The following is a 25,723-nucleotide window of genomic DNA, read 5'->3' on the forward strand; positions in this document are numbered from 1 at the left end:
CAGCCATGCCTTATAGTCTTAAACTTATGCATTGCTGATGATATATTTAGTCTTTATCTCATTTAGTTTTATTCAGACAATAGACATCTTTCTGGAAGCTTTCAACAACATACAATTAGTCTACTTTTTCACAAAATAACACCAGGAAAGGGTTTAGAAACTAGAACAAAGAAAAAATGAGAAGTCATAAAACAGAGTTTTACAATAAGTAAAATGTGGAATAAAATAAATAGAATTATTTATAAATCAATCAATGAGTACCACACCTGTTGACTATATAAATCAAAACGATATACAGTAAATCAAAATAATAGTAATTTCAATTATGTTTTGATTGATATTTGTGTATGATATACTCAGATATTTTGATTATAGGAATTATTTTTGACAAGTGTTATCTGATGTCTTGCAAATAGCATGAGGTAATTGAAGGAATATTTCAGAAGGTGTGGAGAGCTTGAAAAGTTAAGATATTTTTTGATAGGGATGCCTGGGTTTGAGATTATTTGACTAGCCCTCATCCTCGGAATGCTAGAGCCCCAACATTCCCAAAACCCTGAACTAAAAGCCCAGAGTGAGCAGTAGAAGGCACTGACACTGTAATTGTAATGTTATATTGAGATTTGTGTGGTAAGCTGAAACAGCACGAGACCCAGCAAAGGAACTGCAAAGGAAGAAGAAAGAACAGAGGTTAATTCCGAACTGAATAGTAGGAAGAAACAAGAAAAACACAGCGTGATTTGCTGAGGGTCATTCTCAACTCATACAGTACGCTTGTCCTCCATACGCCATCTCTCAGCCTCATATTCCCACTCTCCCAACACTTTTGGTTATTGTCACTTCGTTCAGTCGTGGAATGAACCTCTACTTGCACCTTTACTGTAATCATTTAGCCTTTTAAAACATGGGGTTAATAAAACTTTGTTCTTCATCTACTGGATGTACAGTATCTACTAACCTCAGAATTGTTTTCATCTGATCATCTCTCCTTTGAAGTCCATTGTAAGCAATGTTTAATGCTTTTGTGCATACTTGGCTGGTTTCAGGACAATCAAGGACTTTCTAACATTGCTGTTTCATGTTGTTTAAATTTCACCTTTATTAATTTTCTGTCTGATCCAATAAGGGCAGCTCAGTGGATGCCAGGCCAATGTTGCTGAGTTATTTTTCGGAGTAAAACTAAGAAAGGAAGACACATTAGCACAAAATATTCAGTCATGTGAAAATATAATAACATTTTGGAAACTGGAAACTGCCACAGAAGGTAAGGTTTGATGGAATGTGGTGACAAATATTGTTAGCAAAATATCCCCCCTTGTGGAATTTTTGAGTGGCCCAAACAGGAAAGGTAGCTACACAAAGCACAGATGAGCCCTGTAACCCAGATGCCATCTGTGACTGGGATTCCCCAAGGAGCAGTATACAACTGCAGTGTGCAGTCAAGGTAAAGTGGGCATAAGGTCTTTTTGGGGGAAACAGAGACACCTGTGCCTTGTCACGCTCCTGCAAGCTTGTAGTGACCTTAGGAAGAAATGTGCCCCTTCACCACTCAGTGCTAACTCTCCTTTAAGGTGCATAAGAAAAATGTCTTTGACAGGCAGTCACGCCTCTCCAGTCTTAAAACATTTCTTGACTCCTAGTGTTGTTACGAAAAGGAAGAATCAGATACTGTACCTCCCCACACTGAAATCACAGATGCACACTCTCATCACGTGGCTCTGTATTGTTATTCTTTTTCCATCCCATCTTATAGGATTTAATTGAGTTAAAACTAAATTTTCACCCACCAGTTGTCTTCCTGAGGGTATTATTGACACTCAATAACAGAATGATATTGGGCCATTACAAGAGAAATGTATATTTTTTACTGTGTATCACATTTGTGCATTAACAATACCATCCTAAACACTGATATTATCATCTTCATGTTTTACTATAGGTGGTGTAAAGGTAAGTAAGGTAAATGAATTACTATTACTATATTACTATAGGTAAACTTGCATAATAGGGAGCAGACCAAGCAGCACACAGAGAGAAATGGGAGCTATAGAAACAGATTTTTGTTTTCCAGTAATATTTATGCAGTCTAACAATGTCCCATAACAAAAAATAGGAAGAAGGTGAAGTTGCAATTTATTGGACACTGAACTCAAACCACTCTATTGTTGTTACATTTACAAATTACATTTTTTCTACAGCTCATAATGTTAATGCATTAAAAAGAGTGGAAGACGTGCATTTATAAGTCATGTTTTACACAACCACTTAAAAAGAATCAGAAAGTTAAAAAACAAGATTAATGATAGTAAGACTCCTTTATATGCTCCATCTTGAGAAAATACCCCTGAAATGTCTATTTTTGTTCAATCCTTTAATTTCAGATCAGTAATTACCACTTTGGGTTATCTGATCTATTAGTTGTCTTAGATGTTAAAGTTTTTCAAAGGCAGAAAAGGCCATATTGTGTCAACCGTAAATAATTCAAGATATACCAATACTGCCTACTCAGCTGTAGAGAAAAATAGAAGTACTGGTTTCAACACAGAATGGATCAGTAATATAAACATTATTGGATGCTTTTTATTTTAAACATGTTAAATCCACTTAAATCAATTTACAGTAAAATATATGTAATGCCTGGTATATAATACCAGCACTCATCTAAAAATACAATATATGCACACACATACAGTATACAAAGTATGTACTGTGTACAGGTAGTATAAATAGCTCTAGTGTTGAAGATGTTACTTTTATAAAGAAATGTACTGTACCAGTCATTGGTTATAGTGCTCTTTATTGAGTGTTTATAGTTACTAGGCAAATTAATTTATGACTTCCCTAAAGCAATTTCTCCCAGTGTCTTTTGGACACACATGAAGAAGGTTCCATAACTAAACCTACTTAGGATTTTGCCTGCATCATATCTCAACATCACTACAGTATACTGTATATTTAGAAATATGAGCGCTATTTCTCCATTGTAAAATAGCTCCGTGAATGCAATCGTTTTATCCTTACAATACTACAGAGAAGGTAATATTTATGCATTGTGAGTTCCAGACAACATGTAACATCTCATGCCAGAAAATTAACACTGATAGCATAGATTTGGATGGTGCTGAATTACAGAATCCCACTGAGGCTCTGTGCATCAGACTGTTCTGGGGAAGCAAGGCAGAATATTTGCTTGCAGAGATTTTTTGTTGGCTATGAAAGAGCACATAAAAAAGCCTATAGAGATTTATTAACAGGAATTAGGGCTAGTGCAGCATGAAGATGCATTAATGCTACTGAGGTCTGGCAGTTTGGTCTAGAGGCAGGGTACAGATAATGTGCTTGCCATTCATTTTCTTTTGGTCTTGCACTGTTCCGTCTTCCTGTGGTGATCCTGATTCTGGTCATTCACACTTAGGTTTGTCATCTTTATTATTACTGAATAAGCCCTGGGCCTCCACCCTGCATGCTAATTTGCTCTTGTCCACACATATGGATATTTAGATTTTAGACAAAGCTAAAATTGGCAAATACTATTTTTTTTAGGAAAAGGTGTTTGTGATGAACACTATAATGACAAGGTTAGAGTGACTCATCATGGTATCCTATGAAAGAAAAGTAAAAATATGAGTCAGCAGCCCGCTGTTTAAGGACAAAAGGGGGGGGGGGGGACAATCAATGATACTGGTCAGAAGTACGTAGTGTACATGAAAAATGAATCTGACAGCTTTAATATTCATTTACACCTTTAAAGTTCTGTTTTTAATGAGGCATTACAAACATTAACCACTGTGCTTATTTCTTTCGCTATAAGAAGCACAGGATTGTGTTTCTGTATTGGCTCCCTTGCTTTGACGCTGCAGATGAATCAAGTTTAGAAAATGGCATTAAGGCATAATTTGTCCATGTTCATCCAGTCTCTTTTGTTCCGAATGAATACAGGAGTCCTGCAAAATGAAGGCTTTGAGGACTAAAACTTGATGTCTTTCCATAGTTCTTTAAAACTGGCATTCGTTTGGATGTCAGGGTGTGGAAGGCTAACCCAAGGCACAGTAAAATCTTAAAACAAAATCTGCAAAGACACGAAAACCAGTGGAATTCCAGTCTCCCGCACAAATTATTTTTGGTTGCTTTTAAAACGGCTACATTTTATAATTAAAAAAATGCAATAGATGTTGGAAAAATTAAGGAAATGCATAAAACATCAATCATACTATGAACTCTATGAATGCATAGAAGTCTTTATAAAGTTCTCTTTGCAGTTTCATGGCTGGACATGAAACCGAAACACTGCAAGATATGATTGCTTGTTCACAGCAGAATTATGGTGGAATTTGGTGTTTCTTTAAATGTATTCTTTACAAAAATGAATATTTCTTGCTACTCGCAAAACAAGCACAATGAATTTTTTTAACATAAATAATTTCAGAGAGTCCAGCTTTAGAATAAACATACAGTAAACAGTGAATCTGAGAGAACTGACTTCACACAGTTGTCTACCCAGATTATTCTTATGATCAAGTCAAAGGGGTAACTGAAAACGTGTATTTTTGTACTTGGAAAAAATGGCAAAATACAATTTTTAAGAAAATAATTCAATATTTAGATTATTAATACTGAAGCTAAGAACAAAATAAATGTTACAAACAAGAGGATATAATTTAGTTTGATTGCTAATCAGCTTTCTTAATTTAAAAAGCAAAAATGTAACAAAATCAGAACATATACAGTATATTATGTATTGTCCTGTGTGATTATGCTACCAAGGTCGGCAAGAAAATAAACAGTCTTGAGGCAATTGGTACTGCATAAATAAATAATGCACATTTTTTACTTTAGTCTGTGGGCAGAGCATCTTTCAACACTGGTTTACAGAGCCTAAGGTCTTTTTTCTAATTCATGTCATCCAAAAGAAATGGCTAAAAATTGAAGATTTAAAGCTTAAACATTACTGAAGAAAAATCCGAAAGCATATGAAATTTCTATACCATCTGTAAGTATGTATTCTTTATGATGGGTATAATGACAGCAGTTTGACAATGAAGCTGAAAATAACCATTGGATTTTATAAGCTTTTTGGGGAAAACCCACCAGACATTGTGGTCCTATTCAATATTTAAGTGAGACAAACAATTTTATTTCTGATGATAGGTGTTTGCAAATCACATTTTTTAATGTCTTAGAAAGACTGATGCTATGGATTTTCTATTTGCCCGTATAATCTATTCATATAGGTTGACCACTTATTGGTTTCTGTGTATACAGTGTCATCTAATAAATCAGTTCATACAATAGGCTGATCTGCAATTCTTTTCTGTGATACTGAACTAAAGGAATTGATTTTCAGCACAGTAGGTTACATATGAACAATTTGTTATGGGACACCAAACTCATACCTAATATCTGTATAAAGGAACAACATTATATTATAGCCTGTATCTATTTTCTAGAGGAACTTGTAAATGCTAAATTGATTCAGCATCATTTGTTTTCATTTGCAGTGATATTATTTCATAGATAAGATTATAGAGAACATTGAGATATTTGGAGGATATTTCACAGTCACAACTTAATCTGGTTTGGGGATATACCCTTTTATTTCTGAGAGAGATACAACTACATGGGGAAATGTTTATGTCTCATAGACATACACACACATTCTTAGGTATATGGCTGTCAAGCTGTAATAGTAATGAGGGAAATTAAAACCTGCTAAGCTGACATGAAGTCTCGGCAGCTCTATCCACACATGCTGTGAACTCTCTAACTGATCTCAATAGCAGAATCAGAGCAATAGGGGACAAAACTGTATAACAATGACATTACTCCTTACGGTGCTGTTGAAGTCCATGTGTACATACCACCTGGTAAACCTGTTGCAGTGAAAAATCTGGGCCAAATGTACAGTATGACCTTGATGATGGTCACCTCTTGTGGACATTATTTTAACTTCTCTGTTATGTGCCTCTAATTGATTAATGTATGATATAGATAAGTTCTCACCCTATATACTGTAGCAGAAGTGAAAATACATTCACCAAATTGTGAATAACATCTTCAATTAACATACGTTTTCCCATACATCCAACATTTCTCATAAAAGCCCACCACCACCCCCTTTCTAAAGCTTAAATGAAAACCATGGATTCTTCCCGGAGAGCCCAAGTCCTGCAGGTTTCATGGCTTTTAAATCAGTTTAAATCAGACCTGGAACAATTTAACTATGATCAATCAAAACATGGTATGTTCAATTTTGAAGTTTCGAAATCATTTTGAACACAAATCACAGTAACTGGACAGGGGCCCTCCATTACCAAGGTTAGAGGACCCAGCTTTAAATTACAACCTGTGATGATTTCACATTTGCCCAGTTCCCATTTCAAGGAAAAAATGCCAGAAACAAATGATTTAGAGGACAGCTTTAGTTACAAAAGACAGAAATAAAGGGAGAGTTTAATTCTTCTGGAAAATTATGTTAAATTCCTAACAACATCTGTGAAAAATGCCACAAAATCCAGTTCTTCTTAGAAAAAGTGAAAGCACCCAAGATGGAGCTACAGGAACTCAGAAACATGTAGGAACTGTCATATCCCACATCTATGGAGGTACACACCCCATATGGTGAGACCAACAACACAGAGGAGATGACAGAGAGATCCAGATTTTCCGGTCCCAGCCTGTCAATAGAAGTAAAGGAATAGACTATCATGACATGGCCCTTTAAACCTAACATCATATCGCCGGATGGGTTTTCTCCAGACTAGGACCAGGAGAAAGACAGTCAAGACTCTCAATGGCAGGGGAGCAGCTCCCAGGACAGCACTATTACAAATAAAGGAATCACAGTTGCAACAGCTTCAGTAAGTGCTGGTGCCATTAAAAGCACAAGACAAAGAGAAGCGGTGACTGTAGCTGACTGCATTCTCAAAAACAGTCTAAATGAAATATGTGTCCAGGACTCTGAGTCAACAACAGCAAGCTACTGTATAGAGCAGAAAAGCTCCCAGCAAAAGCTAGTGAAGACCCAATTACTGCTGTTCGTATGAAGACAAATAACACTTTCATAAACTGAACACTTTATACATGAACAGCATGACCAAATCAGTGGTCTTCTTGTGGATTCTGTCCACACCATGCAAAGATGAACAACGGAGAAACACAGCACATTGTGCAATGGATTACACCTTAATGAGACAGGATATGCAAAGAAATTCAAAAAAATTTACACTACAATGGAAATCAGGGAAAGTCCTAAGAAAATCTGCAAGCAGGATGCAGTAGAGTCAACACAAGAAAACCGGGGCAAAACAAAATGTCAAACAACCAGATATTTTTATGTTTAAACCTAAATGTCAGGAGGATCAGGAAGAAAATCTAAGAAGTAGTACTTAGTGCATTAGCATCCACGAGGTAATGGGAATCACTTGAACACAGAGTAGCTCACAGAAAATGACATTGAAATACAGTGTTGATATACAACATTAGTGGATACATATCTTTCCAAAGAGTAAGGAAAAATGGAAGAGGGGGTGTAGCATGAACTCTTAAATAAGTAAGCATAAATGAATTAAGTGTTTTAGAAACTATATGGGTTGGACTTTCAAAGTACATGCTTTCAGGTATAAATCACACACAACCAAATTCAACAATTCAGTTGTGAATCATATTGCAGTTGTATACAGTGTAATGAAAGCAGGGTGGTACAGTTAGTGCAAAGGAAGAAGTGAACATTGTGGGAGTTTTTCATTTTATTAACACAGATTAGAATGCCATTAGTGATGTCTGAAAACCAAATTGAAATTGTAGACATAGCGTCCATATTCCAATTCAAACTCTTACATTTCAGAATGCCAGTGTTGATGCAGTTTTTTCAATTAAATTAAAGTGAGGAACCAAAGGTGAGAGAACCATCAGGGAATCACGATCAGAATTTGGGACATTTTTAAATCATTTTGATATTTTACAAGTACAGTCCAGAACAAAAGTTCAGAAAGTATGGATTATAAAAGAAGGAAATAGAGCTTAAGAGAAGTAGAATGAAATAATATGATATGAAATAATCAGAAGATGAATGACAACACTTTAAAGAAATTCTGCTTGAAGCAAAGAACAGATACCACAATGGGATTCTGTTCCAAGTCTAGAAAGCTGTATCCTAAATTATTTAACAAACACTTCAAGAAAAATAAAAGAAGATAGAAAATACTTTATAAAATGATAGAAAAAAAATATCATGCAATTACAGACAGGAAGGACAACAAATTCCAAACACAGGCAAGCAGCCTTATTGGAAAATCCAAGAATAGATATTAAATTAATATTGCACGGGAGGTTAAAATTAATTATAAAAGTTTAGCTGTAATATTATATTGCAACAGCAAAAGAACAGTAGAGTATGAAGTAAGGTGTCACAGATAAAAATGTAAACTTTTACAAGATGAAGTGAAAATGACTAATACATAAAATATCTATTTCACACACAATTTTTCCCAAAGAAAAACTAAATACAGTAGCATGCCTAAGCCTGAGCAAGATGAAACCCAAAATTATATTTTAAAAACTGTAGAAGTGTTGCAGGTACAAGAATGTTCCAGATAAACAAATCTGATGCCTGACTGTATTCTAATACATGTACTTAAGAATGAGTGACGTTGTTCTTAGACTGTTCTTTTAACAGTCAAAGACTGGAATATTTCTAATGCAGCGCCTACCCATGAAAGGGTGACTAACTGATTCAGATAAATGTAAGCTAATAATTATTGCTTCTATCCCGACTCAGATTATGGAACAATATTTATAACTAAACTAGTGAATAATCTGTGTTCAGCATTTTAAAGATTATCCAGAAAGGAGTTAAAAAAATTAGGCCTTTCTTAACTAACTTGTTATAATACTTTGAACAAGCAACAGCAGTGATGGCTACAAAGTATATGATATGGTACTATATATTTACATTTTCAGAAGACATATGATAAATTTCCTCAAAAAACTTGGCTGGCAGTAGATGTTCACACAAATGCATGTATTTTGAATTTGAGAACTAGTCAGATACAAAAAAGACAGCACAGATAAGGGATGAATGGTCATGTTGGTGTGCTGTAACTAGTGAAGTACCACAGGGATCTGTGCTAGGACCACTATTCTTCCTAATTCATATCAGTGATCTAGATTCCTGTGTAGTAAGTAAACCAATTACATTGACAGATTATACAAATATACAGTAGGAGGATTAGCAAGAAAGAAAATTGGTGAATGAGCTCAAGTGCAGATTGTTGCAAGTACAGTAGGTAGCAGAAATATAAACTATAGATGTTAAATGAGAAATATGAAGAGTCTCCTTCTGGATAGAGGTTAAATCTCTGTGTTGACAAAATTTACATCTTCCAGACAATGTGTGGAAGACATTTAACAGGCAAACAATGTTAAGACGTTTTAAATTTAAATTTAAGTAAGATTTTAAATGTAACGAAATTATGTTAAATTGAACAATGAACCGGTTGGCACAGTGGCCCAGTGGCAAGCATTGCTGACTCGCAGGACTGGGGCCTGGGTTCGATTTCTGGGCCCCTATCTGTGTGGTGTTTATATTTTTTCCCCGTGTTCACATGGGCTAGCTCTAGTCCGAAGAAATGTTGATAGGCTAACTAGCTTCTGAGGCTAGGCTCCGGTTCTGAATTGGATAAGCGGTTATTGAAAGTGATGTGATGTGATGTGATGTATGATGCACTACTAAGATTTAAATACAATTTTTAATTTTGGAGATGAGAATACAAAAATATTTTGATCCATTGAACTTAGTCCAGCGAAGACCAAATAAGCACATTCCCAAGCTCAATGGAGTCCTCATCTGGCATGCTAAAAGAGAATGTTTTTAGATTGGAACAGAAGACAAGAAGCGACCCGATTCAAGTATTGAAAATACTCAAAAGAACTGACAAAGTCAACTCAATGACTTTCTTTACAATCAGCAATGAAACCCGAAAAATGAACTCTGGAATATCACTCGACACAAGGTGCATTTGAAACAGAGCAAGTGTACTTCTTATATGGCTACTTTCATGAAACAGCTGGAAGCAGTCCTAGCACAAAAATAGGAATCAATAACTAGCAACCAAGCAGGCTATATGGGGTGAATGTTTCCCTCTTGATTGATTCTTGTGTTTCTACGTTTTAGAACTACCTACCAAAGAATTTGCATTCTGGTGCCCTAGTCATCCATAATAGGCATAAGCAAGACTGATGATAAATCCAGTAACACATTGTTTATGGAGACCTAAAGGGACTGATAATTATCTTATTTTTTATGAGTTTCATGCTACAGCTTTTTGCCTTTTGCATATTCTGGTATGCTTGTTGGGAGATATAACACGTTTATTTTCAACTGTGACAGTTATTTTAAAACATGAAAGGATAAGCAACACTGCTTTTTAGTGAATCTTTTCATTTAAACTGGAGTATTTCAGAAGTCTTCTGTGAGTGAAGAGGCCATTCACAGGATTGTTCAAAACATTGGAAGTGATATCCAGACAAGTCAGGGGGAAAGGATTTAGCCTATATACAGTATTAATTTTGTTCGCAGCCCTGTACAGATGACTGTGAAGAAAATGAACAGGGTATTTCCGAACATTTGAAACCAAAGTTAATCAAGCAGATTAAAGCAAACTAATTAAAAATAAGATACTCAATAAACATTCACAAAGCGCCTGATTCTCAGATGTCATTATTCCTCGTGAAATATGCTCAGTATCACTAGAGGAATACAGTTATATGTGTGGAGAAAGACTTAATTTATGACAACTGAAAGATTTTGATTTTATAACAATATAGGGAATTTGACATAAATACAGTGCCTTGCGAAAGTATTCGGCCCCCTTGAACTTTTCAACCTTTTGCCACATTTCAGGCTTCAAACATAAAGATATAAATTTTTTATTTTATGTGAAGAATCACCAACAAGTGGGACACAATTGTGAAGTGGAACGAAATCTATTGGATTTTTGAAACTTTTTTAACTAATAAAAAAATGAAAAGTGGGGCGTGCAAAATTATTCGTTAATACTTTGTAGAGCCACCTTTTGCTGCGATTACAGCTGCAAGTCGCTTGGAGTATGTCTCTATCAGTTTTGCACATCGAGAGACTGAAATTCTTGCCCATTCTTCCTTGCAAAACAGCTCGAGCTCAGTGAGGTTGGATGGAGAGCGTTTGTGAACAGCAGTTTTCAGCTCTTTCCACAGATTCTCGATTGGATTCAGGTCTGGACTTTGACTTGGCCATTCAAACACCTGGATACGTTTATTTGTGAACCATTCCTTTGTAGATTTTGCTGTATGTTTGGGATCATTGTCTTGTTGGAAGATAAATCTCCGTCCCAGTTTCAGGTCTTTTGCAGACTCCAACAGGTTTTCATCCAGAATGGTCCTGTATTTGGCTGCATCCATCTTCCCCTCAATTTTAACCATCTTCCCTGTCCCTGCTGAAGAAAAGCAGGCCCAAACCATGATGCTGCCACCACCATGTTTGACAGTGGGGATGGTGTGTTGAGGGTGATGAGCTGTGTTGCTTTTACGCCAAACATATCGTTTTGCATTGTGGCCAAAAAGTTCCATTTTGGTTTCATCTGACCAGAGCACCTTCTTCCACATGTTTGGGGTGTCTCCCAGGTGGCTTGTGGCAAACTTTAGACGAGACTTTTTATGGATATCTTTGAGAAATGGCTTTCTTCTTGCCACTCTTCCATAAAGGCCAGATTTGTGCAGTGTAAGACTGATTGTTGTCCTATGGACAGACTCTCCCACCTCAGCTGTAGTTCTCTGCAGTTCATCCAGAGTGATCATGGGCCTCTTGGCTGCATCTCTGATCAGTCTTCTCCTTGTCTGAGCTGAAAGTTTAGAGGGACGGCCAGGTCTTGGTAGATTTGCAGTGGTCTGATACTCCTTCCATTTCAAGATGATCGCTTGCACAGTGCTCCTTGGGATGTTTGAAGCTTGGGAAATCTTTTTGTATCCAAATCCGGCTTTAAACTTCTCCACAACAGTATTACGGACCTGCCTGGTGTGTTCCTTGGTCTTCATGATGCTCTCTGCGCTTTCAACAGAACCTTGAGACTATCACAGAGCAGGTGCATTTATACAGAGACTTGATTACACACAGGTGGATTCTATTTATCACCATCAGTCATTTAGGACAACATTGGATCATTCAGAGATCCTCGCTGAACTTCTGGAGTGAGTTTGCTGCAGTGAAAGTAAAGGGGCCGAATAATTTTGCACGCCCCACTTTTCATTTTTTTATTAGTTAAAAAAGTTTCAAAAATCCAATAGATTTCGTTCCACTTCACAATTGTGTCCCACTTGTTGGTGATTCTTCGCATAAAATAAAAAATTTATATCTTTATGTTTGAAGCCTGAAATGTGGCAAAAGGTTGAAAAGTTCAAGGGGGCCGAATACTTTCGCAAGGCACTGTATATCATACAAATTCAATCCAATTCAATTATGTCTGCCATTTTTCCTACACTGTAAACAAACTGAGCAACAATATTTTACCATATTATTTTGCTTTGCTGGATTAATAGTTTTTAACATCCATCGGCTTTTATCTCCATTACTTTCGCAACAAACTGTTATCCTTATTATTGTATAATTGCTCACTGCTGATTTTAAATCCAACAGTGGTTTAAAATATGCTGTGTCCTTGTGGTAAGAAAATGAATTATCTTAAATTAAATATTTCTGAATGTGGACATTTTACCATATTTTGTTTTAATTCAATATGTATCTGATTCATATAATTGAAGATATAAATACTAGAGTTACATTTGGCCTTATTAAAAAGTTTATAAAGTCAGAAACTCCCTCACATCAATTGCTGAAGTGTTCACAGTTCCCTTACATTGTTTTGTACTCCTGGAACTTTAAATTTTCCACAATAAGATAACATTTTTAAAGACAAACACATAGGAATATTAGGAGAAATATTATAAGATATTTATACTAGACTGAGTGGACAATATGGTAAAACGATCACTGTGTTCTTCTGTGTGTTTTGCTCATAAAAGGCCTGTAGTTAAATAGCTTGGCCAAATTATAATTGCAATGAAAAGGCCCAACGAATATTAAGGAATAATGTACTTAATACTTTAGTGTTTGATGTTGACTTGCCCTGCTGAGGAAATAACAGCCTTGGCTGTAAGATCAGAGTTGTCACAACCCCCCTTACTTATGAGGAATGAACCAGTGAGGCAGCTGCAAAGGTGAAGATGGGAGAGGAGAATGCTAGAAAATGTGTGAAAAGAAGTACATACTGTAGCAGGTGAGTATGTACTGTATATATAAGAGACAGGAAGTGCGAGATTACAATTTGCCCTCCTCCCACAGTTTTGTTTACACAACTCTGTACACCATGTCCAAAATAGCTGTTATTGTCACTGCAAATCTCACCTGTGTGATAATAAGCAGCTGAAATAATTTCTTAATGTCAATGAAAATCAAACCTAAGGGAAACTAGGAAGCAGTATAATGTGGTAGTTAGGGCTGTAAAGTTGTGGGTTCAAATTCTGGATAGAGCACTACTCTTGTATCCTTTAGCAACGCTCTGCACTCAGCCTGCAGCTGAAAACAGGAATGAAGGCACAGAAGTGTCTCATTATATGGGAAATGCAAAAATGTCATAATAATAGAACATGTAGTTACAAAAGTATATTAAGCAGCTTCATGCAGCTGGTTTCCTTCAGGTCAAGTCCAGGGTGCTGCTGTTGTGCCCTCGAGCAAAGTACTTCGATCAGACTGCTCCTGTAAAATGCCCTGCTGCGTGAGTTTTCTCCAGGTCATCTTTCTAAATGAGAATTTAGAAATTATTTATGTAACTCATCTGGTTAAATAAAGGGTTAAACAATACAGGCTTGTTGAACTGCAAGTTGAAATGGCTTATCCGGTTAGTGTTAAAATGACATGCTTATCTCTCTGTCAATAAAAACAATCACTTTACAAGTGCCTAAGTACATAGGCAAGGTTGAAAGACATCTTCATGAATATTCCAAAAAAGCTATTTTCATTTATTTTCCAATGGACATCTACATTATTCACTGTAACTAAAAATAGTTAGTTTTGTACACAAAAACTCATTAAAGAACAAAAACAGAAAGTAATTGAAGAATTTAACTGCTCAGCACATATTAGTCCAGCTACTGGCTAGAAGATCAGACAAAAAAGACAGTACATTTAAAATAAAGAAAAAAGGCAATATAAATTGAGATTCAACATAGACAAATTTAATTGTTTGTTGACTGCACATCACGCTATTAATGTTTACTGTGCTTGTCTAAAACTACAGCAGAGTTATGTTTTATACTTTTGTTTTATACTTGGAAAACAAAAGACATAAATATAGGCAGAAAACACACTGAAAGGTGAAGAAGACTTTTTATTTTCTTCTTTGAGGTTTTATTCTTTTTTTATAATAGTGAGCTATATCCCAGAAGGACACCCTCCAGGTACGTATCTGAAGAGTTGTGCAGCTCAAAACATATCTAGGGCCTGTGACTGTCACCTTCACAGGTTACTGGTAATGAAAAACACTGCATTTACTGGTTGGCTAGTTATGCCAAAAATGTACAACACAGAACAGTAAGTGAGCAGTGAGCATCCATTTTATTGTTTGGTTACTTCTTATCTGCAGTGGTGTTTCTCCATGAAATTTTAAATAAATCAAGCCTCTGCTGCACACAAAACACACAGTACATTAGGAACTGGGTTAGAAATGATTCAGAATGATCCGTTTCTGACAGCATCACATTAAACATGAAAGGGGACATTATGGCATCCCAAGAAGGCTGTGAAATGCAAATTGATACAAGGCAACCGTAAAACAGTTGAAGACCCGTTGGTAAAGCATTAATGACACTGCTCAAGACACTAATTGCTTAATGTAAAATGCCTTTTTAAATTTCCTGGAATTGGCTAATCATACTGCATGTTTGTTCTCCTCTAATTCTAAACTAGTTTTAGATTTTGTTTTCAGTCATTTTTGTGTGTTAACATTTTGGAGGTAAGATTTTAAGCAAAACTCTGGAGCAGACAAATTAAACATTATGGCCAAGTTACAGTATTTGGTTCTGACCAATCAATTAAAAAGTAATGAAATGGCATCAGACATTTTAAGTAAAATATAGGTAAAATACAGTACAAATATAGTTTACATTACAAAGTGTAGTTGCATTTTTAACAAACAGAAATAGCTCAATAAATTAAGTCTAACCAAGTTCTCCTGTCTGTAACTTATACCACTTCTTTTAAGGCTAAAATTTCCCACTAAGAAAAATCTAAATCCTCTGGAAAACTGTTGGCAGAGAAATCACCTAAACTGTAAATACTATACAGAAATGAACAGTTTGAAGTGATTTATATGGATGGATATTAGTGTTTTACAACCCTTTGTCTTAGCTGAAAGTGTTTTATTGCTGTGCCTGGTTTGAAAGACCCACACCTTTCATCAACATTTTATTTTGGCATAATAATCATTATCGAACATGAAATAAATGTCTCTACAAATTATGTTTTACATGCTGAAGGAAAAAAACAGATTTGCAAAATGTAAAATTTTATTTCCAAAATTTAAGCAACAGATTACACAAGTAACTTTTGGCAAAATCGCAATCCTAAATTATACCAACATCCGGACCCTTGAAAATGAAAGACTCACATACTTTATACTGCATCTACCTCTAAAATACTAAAAATGATAAGGAATAAATATTAAATTTGTCACAAGAGAAAAAGTAAAACGTAATTCAAAACAATCATTAGAGCAAATGTGCAGAAAGTATAAACAAGACAGTGTGCCTTCAATACAATTGTTTTTCTTGTTTTTTACAAATTGTGCAAGATTTCATACTAAGGCTCTGGTCTCAACGTGACAACTGTCCAACATACAGAAATACACAAGAGCTCCCTGTGATTTTAAGCACACTCAGGAATAGAGCAAACCTTTCCAAATTTAGGCCACTGTTGCTGTGTAGGGTCTCTGAAGGAGTCCAGGGGTAGCATGTGGAAAAGCTTTAAAATCATCATGCACTCCAAAATGATTCTAGACAGCTTCTGTAAAGCCTAGAGTTTACTTGATAGCAAAACTATATTATAACCATTAAGGCAATAATACCTTGAGTAGCATCAGTAAGACTGCAATACGCAGGAAGGGAGGACTGTGATACACTTAACAATACCTTGACAACTGGAAATTAGGGGTTTGCTTAGAAAAGCGCATTTCCACCCAAAACGTCTTCATTTTATTTCCAAAGAAAACAAAATATAGAGAAAAATAACAATGTCAGTCAAGAGGGAAATATGAATATGAATAATAAAACTACCATAAATATGTTCTAATAAAGTTGCAACTTCAAAGCACACAATATCACCCTTCCCCCCAAAAAATAAAACAAACACTTACATTGAAATCAAACTCCTCTTGTGTAGGTGTAATCCAACAATGTTGGCCACCCAGGACACACTTTGCTTTACAAATGAAAAATCTGTTGTAAAATAAAGTGTTGCTTTTTCATTTGTTTTGTTTTGTTTTTTCAGAAAACTGAGAAGTTCTTTTAATGCAACTGTTAAACAAATCAGCATCTTAGCATCTTCTTTTAGTGCAACTTTTTTAAAAGATGTAAAACAATATTCACTTATTCATTGGAGATAACCTTCTGCTTCTTTTATTCATAACTCCTACCTCAAAGAATAATCTTCACCAATCCAGTGAAGGGGGATTCAGTCTTTTGTTTTTTTTTGTTGTTGATTTTTCAAACAGATTTCCACAGCAACGGTTTACTAGAACATAAACACAGGTTTTCCAGGATTCACCATTTCTTATCAATTTCCACTTCTTCGTATGCTCTGCAAACACTCCAATTGTTGTTTCATCATATTTTGAAGAGATTGATTGACAGTCCACTTCAGCCTGTTGAAGAGGAGAGCTGTACAACAGGAGAAACCAGAGATCAATCAGAAAAAAAGAATCCTTCATATAACACAGTAGGGTTCCCTAGGTAACCTGGATTTTCTGCAGTAGAGGAGTGTCGTGCTGAAACAGCGCCTCAGCTCTCTGTTGGAGAAAATGCAGATAAATGGATTGACTCCTGCCTGGGCAAAACTCATCCAGACTGCAGCTGTCAGGTACCCTCCTGGCACTACGGGCCCCCTGGCGAAGACTCGCCAATAGCAGGCTACCAGATAGGGGCCCCACAAGGTTAGAAAGAAGAATGTCATGATGTAGAACATCCTGCTTATCCTCTTTTCAGTTTTAAACTCATCCAACACCAGAAGCCGCCTCCTGCCTGCTGTGTTGGTATTCTGCCTTATTCCTAGCAGGGTGGGTGGGGTTGGGCCTCTTCCAAAGCCGGCTAACCAGTTGGCCGCTGCTTGCCCACTGGCCCCCGGACCGTGGAATGTCCAGTTCTGGCTGACGGCTGGCACGAACTGGACAGGCTTCATCTTTCTGCGGTCATGGACGAAAAAGATTAGCTTGAGGTAGACAAGCTGAGTGGCAAGGAGGATGAGGGCGAGGAGTAGCATAAATCCCAGGGAATCATTGGCTCGGAAGGATCGGTGCTGGAAGGTACATTGATCTTCTTCCCTGATAAACGAATAGGTACCCACGTCCAAAACAGGAGGAAAAGCCATAGCCACTGATAAAGTCCACACCATGCAGATGACAGCCAGACAGGTCCAGAATGTCAGCCTTTTAGTATAAAACCGATGGTGGGCTATAGCAAGGTACCGGGTGACACTGATGCAGAATAACATAAAGGCAGTGTGAAAGCAAGATAATACTCCTAGGAAGGCAATTACTTTGCATGTAAGTGTACCATATGTCCAGGTCGAGCCATTTTTCACTGAAGTGAACACGAAGGGGAAACAAATTGCAGATCGGAGTATGTCAGAGCCACAAAGATCCAGCAGGAAGTAATAAGGTGCTCTGTGTAAGGTTTTGTCTTTGACGAGAAGGATAGAGATCAGGAGATTGCCAACAACGCCGACTCCGATGATAAAACCGAGGGACGTCAGTTTGAGGAAAGTGGCAAGAGGAGACACGTTCTGCAAGATGTTGTGGTCACCTGCATGGCTATAGTTCGCCATAGATAGAGGGATCATAAGAAGATAGCTTCAATCAAGTATCATGATCTAGAAGCACAGGGAAGATATAGATCCATTGATGTGCTTTAAAATACAGTCTGGGCTTGAAAGCAGTCTCTCTTCTAAGGCATCCTTTGTTCTTTTGTTTCATCACACCCAAAGCCCTGAAAAATATTATCCACCAATCAGGCTTTCTTTTATATCAAACTGATTTCATTGCATTAATCTGACTACAAAGGGAATACAGTAACTGTATGAAGAGCTGTCTTTCTTCCAGCAATTTTTATTTTATCCATCCCTGCACGCTACAAACAAAAAAGCAGTCAGGAGAAGATATTCTTTCCTTTTCTTGGTTCTTAAAAAAATAAACGTTAATCTACTACTACCAATGGTCAGCTTGTGACATCGAAAATAAGAAATAGTTTTCATCTTTATTGTGCTATGGATTTTAATCTGTTTAATGGTTACATGTCTTCAGCGGATAGAGGCAAAGGTTTAAAATCAATCGAAGCCTGGTAGTACCAGAGAACGCGAAACATTTCATACAAATGCAGCAGAAAGCTGTTGATCACACCCAAAGACCCTGCAGAATTTATGTATCTAGCTAGCAGCAGCCTCTTTGAGCTCACTCTTCATGCATTGTTGAAAATTAATGGAGGGTTCATACAGCGCTAAGCATCTATGTTTGTGTCTATTTATCTGTTACAATTACTTGCTGCACGTTAATAAGGTTCTCCTTTAAGAAATATGTTTAAGCGGGGGTTATTGTTTTGCAGCGCTTTGATATCCCGGATAAGGCAAAATGCTCAAATTGAGAGCATTTTCGAAAAGCATCCGAAATTTTCGAAATGTAATTTTTAACCCAATACATTTTTTTTCTTGATGCTTAAATAGTCAGAGATCACACCCATTCCCATTTTATTTAAAATGAAACAATATATTTTACTAGGAAATATAATAAGACAGACTGTTCCATATACTGTATAATGGATACGCGTTGTGATCCACTGAAGTAGCATTTAAAAATACGATATTGGAACGAGTAAACTATGAAGGTCTTCGGTTGTGGACATTAGATGTGCCTTTAATGATAACCAACATTTAAAACATTAAATTCCGTTTACAAGTACGTTCTAAGACGCATCATGATGATTTTCCCCCCATTGCAGTTTTGACAGTAAAATGTTGAATTGCACATACACTGTAAACTGCACGTCCATTAAGCAGAACATTTTTAAGTAATAGGCATTGACTGCTATTTACACCACATTTCAAGACACAGAATCGAAACAATTGCTAAGAAATGAATTAAAACCATACCTGTTGATTTTCCTCTTTGTTTCCCTAGAGGTTATTTGTATTGCAGAAGTCACTTTGCTGTAAAAAAGCTTGGTTTTGTTGCCTGTTCTCTTTTTTCACAGTGAATATACAGTAAACGGGCATGCAAGGAGCATGCGCACTGATCCTATTTGTGATCCAAGACGCGTCTTGTCTCTTGTTGCAGCACCACGGTCTCTCCCGGCAACATCTGCTCAATGGGGGCAGCATCAATAGTCTTACATTTTCTTCATCAATCATACACTCCGGCGTGTGCTACCTTCTCACTTAATTTCAGTCGAAGCTGTGCATAAGTTTCAAAGGTTCTGTCATTTATTATAGCCCACTTTTTTTCCTGAGCTAGAAGACCACCCAGAATTAAATGTGCAGATATTCTTAAAGCTGTATAGCTGTAACTACGATAACCACAACCAAAAACGGGAGTATTGGTTGTGAAAGTGGTTATTTTACGTGTTATATGCGTGCACGCCGTCCATTATTACCGAAAACGAGCAGATCGGGAATACAAAAGGGGCCAATCGTTGCAACACTGAACTGCGTTTGCATTTTAAATACATTACGGAGAAGGTGGCTAATTTAAAGATACATTTTCAATGGTAATTACTGGCCTATGTTAATCGAAATTCGAGGGTAGTTCGAGAAGTTGTCTGGCTAGACAGGAGGATCAAATAACTTAACCGAGTTGCTTCAGTCCAATGAGTGTGAGCCAATCAATCTGCCCATGCAGTCATTGTTCCCAGATTGCTTTATGTAAGATCTGCTTTTGTAGATAGAATTTAACGAATAAAAAAGCGAAAAGCTGCTGCAGCACTGTGCCGCCTTTTGTGATTGACTACCTAGCCTCTAATGTTAGAAGACGGTCTGATCCTTTAATTGGTTTTCACTAAACACGGTCTGCCTGCAAAAGACAAATCATAAACAAGCCACAAAGCAAACTAGAACACCGTGACCTGGTTGTCCGACCACATTAAAATGCACTAAGGAGTAGCAACGTTGCCCCGTGACGTTTCCTTCTGATACACTGCTACGCCTTCACCAACCTCATAAATATACAAGCGGTTGGTGCACATATTCAATTTTGTTCCCCCGAAAGGGGCTTAATCTAGTGAATCACCCCTCAGGAAGTGCGCATTTACTAGGAAATATAAATATGTCAGCACATGTGCTTCCCATTGAAGCATAACATATCTAAAGTTAAGAAGACAAGCTGAAGATAAAAAAGTCTTCCTTTTATCAGTTCTAAAATACAGCAATTAAACGGGGATGTACGCATGTTAAAGGCTGCTGTTTATATTCAATGTTTGCAACATAATTATTCTATTTAAATAGAAAAGATACATTTAGCACGCATGTGTCCTTTCAGTCAAGGGGTTTACAGTTTTAAAGGGGAAATAAATCAAACAAACAAACCTGACATAGCAAAGTAAAACGTTTATTTGAATGTATTATATTGGATACATTGTCAGAGTATACTAAGGCAACAAAAGCAGGTTGTATGGCTTAACATTTCCTTAGGGTAAATCTACATCAAATGCAGATGTTAGGTTTCATTATCGTAACTCACTCTTTTACGGACATTTATAATGTGGTTTGTAAGATGACTGGTATACAGTACTGAATCACGTAAGCAAAACAAAATATTTTCTGTAGGATGTACAACACTATGAAAACACAAACCTGTGTTAGGCCCATGTTATTTTAGCTAAAAATAACCAACTCTCACGTGTAAAAGAAAATATACAGCCTGGACTTTTTTGTCAACTTTTTCCACAACTCAATCTTGAAGTTAATAAACTTGTTGTGCTCTTTAAAACAATTTTTAAAAATGAAAAGGCTGTCTTAATGTTATCTTTCTGGTACACAACCGGATTTTTACTTGTCAATACCAGGGAAAACGGAAGAAGACGATAAATATACAGGGTAACATTTTTTTTAAACAGAATTTAGGGATTAACCCCATTTACAAATGAAAAATGTAAACTGAATTAAACCTTCAAAAAAGTGGCCAAAAACAACCGTCAAAATGAAGTTTACATTCTGTACTTAACTAGACAAAAGTAATTGATGTTGAAATCGATATCTTAAACTTTATGGCTGTTTTTTAAATTATTGTAGAGTATTTAATATCTGTATCTCTCCCCATCAAAATATGCAAACGAGCACGTAGAACACTGCGAATCAAAGCAGCACGTTTAAGGTTAAATATGTATATATCCCAGACAGATTTACACTTAATAGCTGGAGATCACACTCAGTTACTGTTTCAAATTGCTGTGAAAAAGAAAGGCGAACCAAAAACCTAAGAAACAACAGAACAAGAACAGTACAATTTTCCCATTTGAGGACACCAAGTCCAAATTGAACTAAATCACTTTCGAAAACAACCCTAAATGGCAACATATTACACTACAGAAGGTAATATCGTTTAAGTTGTCAAAGTCCCAAAGCTGTAGATAACTTTTCTGTGTTTCTCATCAAAGGGGCCCAGAGGAATTCCGCAGTTCTCCTTCAATCCGGACGCCAATGTCTTGATGGGATTCATTCATTAGGCAACCTGGCTCCTTCCAGGGATAATCGGAATTAATTCTCCTCCCTTTTATACAATCTTCTCGTCCCCCCCTTCGTCCTGACAAATACCGCGTTTGTGTCCATTTTGGAGGGCGGCAGGTTTAATTTTCCACCGAAAGAGATGTCTAAATTCGGTTTCAAGGAAGTCCCTTTTTCCGGAGCAAAGCTACTTCAGAATCAAAGCTTTACATGACTTATTTTATTATTTGGTGTACAAAAGGATCGAGCAAGTCCCACGATGATTAGGGATGGAACACATCTAATTTCCGCCTCCAGGCCTGGTACAAGACAACAGCACATCACATCAGGTCTCACAACTGCCCATTTCTTTTTCTTGCATACCATCCCAAGCACGCACAGAACCCGACGACGGTGACCGTCATTCCCAAAAGCAAAGCAACAGCATCTCCGCCGTCAAAAGCTTCCGCGGTCGGCAGACAGGCCAGTAAGAAAAGCCCAAGAGTTACAAAAATGCCGGAGAAGTCAGAATTAAAAGCAGAAGCCATGTTGTTCCACGAGTTGATCAGATGACCAGCGTGCATTTCCTGCCTACGTGACAGGCTTATTGTTACTGTTAGTTGTAACACCTGCCTGTCTACGGTGGTGGGAGGGCAGAATTATTCTGCATGGTTTCTTTCACAACGGGCTTCCTTTATTCAATCAGCATTAGAAACTATTCTTATGTTTGTACATATGCTTTCAAACGAAGATTCAGTTTTCAAATAAAATATCGCGTCGACATCGTATAGTATTGTAATCAGTATTGTATTGTAATCAACCAGCTAATTATTTTGGGTGAATTTGTTTTGTAAACGGATACTGTTTAACATGATAAGTTAAGAATTGTTTGGTGCCTTATTTTGATTATTTTTGACGTTGAATGTGGAACATTTTAAGAGGCAATTTAACGGAAAAAAAAATTAATTGGTATCTGGCAAGATGATTTTAGAATTAGGGAGCATGTGTCTTAATACATGCTCAAGACTGTTCAACCCCTCTAAACGAGATATTCTTTGTGGGCCTGGTTCAAACACCACCTGAAAACAAAGAAGGAGAAATTATTATGAAATAAATAAAAATTGCCGTTGATCTACTTGTTTTGGATTTTGTTTTCATAAAATAAGTTAACAGAAAGACAAGTATTTAAATAATTTATCAAAAAGATTACCGTGATCCAATGATCTCCCCCAAAAAAATATAGAACCCTGTTAAGGAAACGGAGTGTAATGAACCGAGTAAAATCGTGGGTAAAATGGATACTGCAATGGAGGATAATTTTTTTAATCAGTTTTAACAACAGAACAGTAAAAGATTAAATACAAAAAATAAGTAATAGGTTTACTCCATGCTGAAAAAAAGAAGAGAGAAAACACAACATTTTGGCCGTTTAGCCTTCTTCAGTGTGAGGGTGTGAGCTGCTTTTTTTCAGCATGGAGTAAACCTATTGTTCCTTTGCAGCCTACGCATGCTGACGCAGCTACCCACCTGAACTACTACAAATACAAACAAAATATGAACTGAAAACTTCTAGATGGTGAAATATTTAACCGATTTTAGAAAATAATGAAGAAATTAACCACATGGATCCAGCTAAGGAATGGCAACATATTGAATAGTGATAGCTAGAGGAGGCAAAATACTTCAAGGCAATGCATGAATTCAGATTGAGAACCTGTTAGTCAATAGAAAACAGAGAGTACAGATAAGAGGTGGATTCTCTAAATATGGGTGGAGTAACACAGGGATCTGTATTTGGACCACTGCTCTTCCTAATTTATATCAATGATCTAGATTCAGATATACTGTAGGTACTGTAGAAAAACAGTGATGTTTGCATATGATTGCAATATAAAATAGGAGGATTAGCAAACGGTGTAGAATCTGAAAATAATTAGGAAGGTTTTGATAGAATCAAGACTGGGCATATGGGTGATGAATTTTATTGTAGACAAGAACAGAGAAATACATGTAGGTAGCAAAATCCTGAACTATATATTTAAAAAGGGAAACACCTGAGCAGAAATAAGATACAGTAGGTATTAAAATACTTAGATGTTTATGTGGACACATACTGTATCCGTCTTCATAATTCTGATCAAGCTGTCAGAAATGTTTGGCCTCCTAGAATAATCTCACAAAAGAGTGTCTGCACTCATCAGAAAGAGCCTCTCTTTCTGTCCCCTGCTCCCACCCCTCACTCCTTTGCTTACTGCCCTGTCTTTCTTACACCTGAAGAAGGTTCCACGGCCAGAACGTTGTGTTTTCCTTCTTCTTTTTTCAGCATGGAATAAACCCATTACTTGTTCTTTTACAGCCTACGCATGCTGACGCAGCTACCCACCTGAACTACTACAGTCTGCAATCATTGCTCAATTTATTTGATATGCATTGAGTATGCAACATTTTCTGGATAACAATAATTGTTGCTTTAGACACACAGGGATTCATATGTAGTGTATCACCATTTAGAGTAAGAAAGACTCCATTATGTCCTATTGTGAACATGTTATTCAGAAGACTAAAAGGAGAGAGCCTAAGGTTAATTAGTAATATGTCACCCTCTGACCTTGTGTACCCTCTAGAATGAATCACTGTCATCTTAAAACCCACTCACCCGATATGCCGCATTGTAATTCTATTGAATTTTCACTGTTAGCAATATCTTTGCTGTGGATTTCTATAACAAAAAAACATAACACTTTCTCATTTTTTTTACATTATGAAGTTTTCGAAAAGAAAATTGAAATAATGAGAGACAGTCTTACGGTGTGTTTTCAATTACTAAATTAAATGTTGCCAGTATTATTAAAACTATTATCAGTTACCAGTTAATACAAACACCAAGTGAATTAACTCATCTATCAAACTGGTAACACATTTCAGTCATTTACACACTGTGGGAAGCTCTGAACAAGCTCTTCAGATCCCTTAATGAAACAGTATTGCTAATACAGTTTTTATCCCTTTTGACATTGCACAGATGCCATCAACATCCTCATTATCCATGATATCTGAATGACCCTTTCTCAAAATGTAGGTTGTTACAGTGCACAAAAGCAATATATATTTAAAGAAAACAGCCTTACAAGTCAATTTAGAAAGTCAGTTAGTACCTTTATCATTATTATCATATCCAAATCATTTGTCAATTGGTAAGCGCAGTACACACAAAAGACCTATTGTATATAAAAATGTTAATTGTAAATGTTCTAGCACATGCAATTTCTAAGCACGTTTCAGAGAGATGAGATGTAAATTAAATTAATATGAAATGTTCCTAACATATGTCATTCTGTAATTTACAGTTACATTCTGCAATATTTAGACATTTCTAGAAGAGACCAAATTAGTTGGTATGGTCTTGTTGTACAGTAGATCCAAGATTCAGGATTCTGTGGGTAGTACAATGTTTATTTCCTTTACATTATGATACTGTATGATCAAATAATTTTACTCGTCTGTAGGTACAGAAAGTTATGGGAATGAGAATGGAAATCTTAAACATATTTATCATATATCCCCAGGCAGGAGGGGTTATTGGCCTCTAATCACGCCTGATTCCATATTCTAATACAGAGGAGCTTCTTTATTTTTTTTTGTCCTATCCCACACACACAACTAGGAAAGCTACAAAAGAGGAGAACCCACAGGCACTTTTTACTGTAAGGAATAATATTCGTTTTCATCATGCTAGTT

At 36.5% G+C, this 25,723-nt stretch overlaps 1 protein-coding gene across 4 annotated transcripts; it reads right to left on the minus strand.

The window, feature by feature from the left end:
* Positions 1–308: 308 nt before the first annotated feature.
* gpr85 (G protein-coupled receptor 85) lies at positions 309–20,364 on the minus strand. 4 transcript variants are annotated; one of them, XR_001479010.2, is made up of 3 exons: positions 19,442–20,364; positions 16,719–18,285; positions 309–1,179 (listed from the first exon to the last, which is right to left on the minus strand). XR_001479010.2 is itself a non-coding variant. In XM_015352681.2 (2 exons), exon 2 carries the CDS (start codon positions 18,137–18,139, stop codon positions 17,009–17,011), a length of 1,131 nt encoding a protein of 376 aa, XP_015208167.1. In that variant the 5' UTR covers positions 18,140–18,285; positions 19,442–20,364; the 3' UTR covers positions 15,577–17,008. The 4 variants fall into 4 exon arrangements, 1 of the variants encoding a protein (XP_015208167.1); XR_011190084.1 differs by lacking the exon at positions 309–1,179 and adding an exon at positions 12,476–13,829; XR_001479008.2 differs by lacking the exon at positions 309–1,179 and adding an exon at positions 15,577–16,271 and having other exon boundaries at positions 16,440–18,285.
* Positions 20,365–25,723: the final 5,359 nt, after the last annotated feature.

Source organism: Lepisosteus oculatus, chromosome 7 (genome assembly GCF_040954835.1).
Source record: "Lepisosteus oculatus isolate fLepOcu1 chromosome 7, fLepOcu1.hap2, whole genome shotgun sequence".
Classification (NCBI taxonomy): domain Eukaryota; kingdom Metazoa; phylum Chordata; class Actinopteri; order Semionotiformes; family Lepisosteidae; genus Lepisosteus; species Lepisosteus oculatus.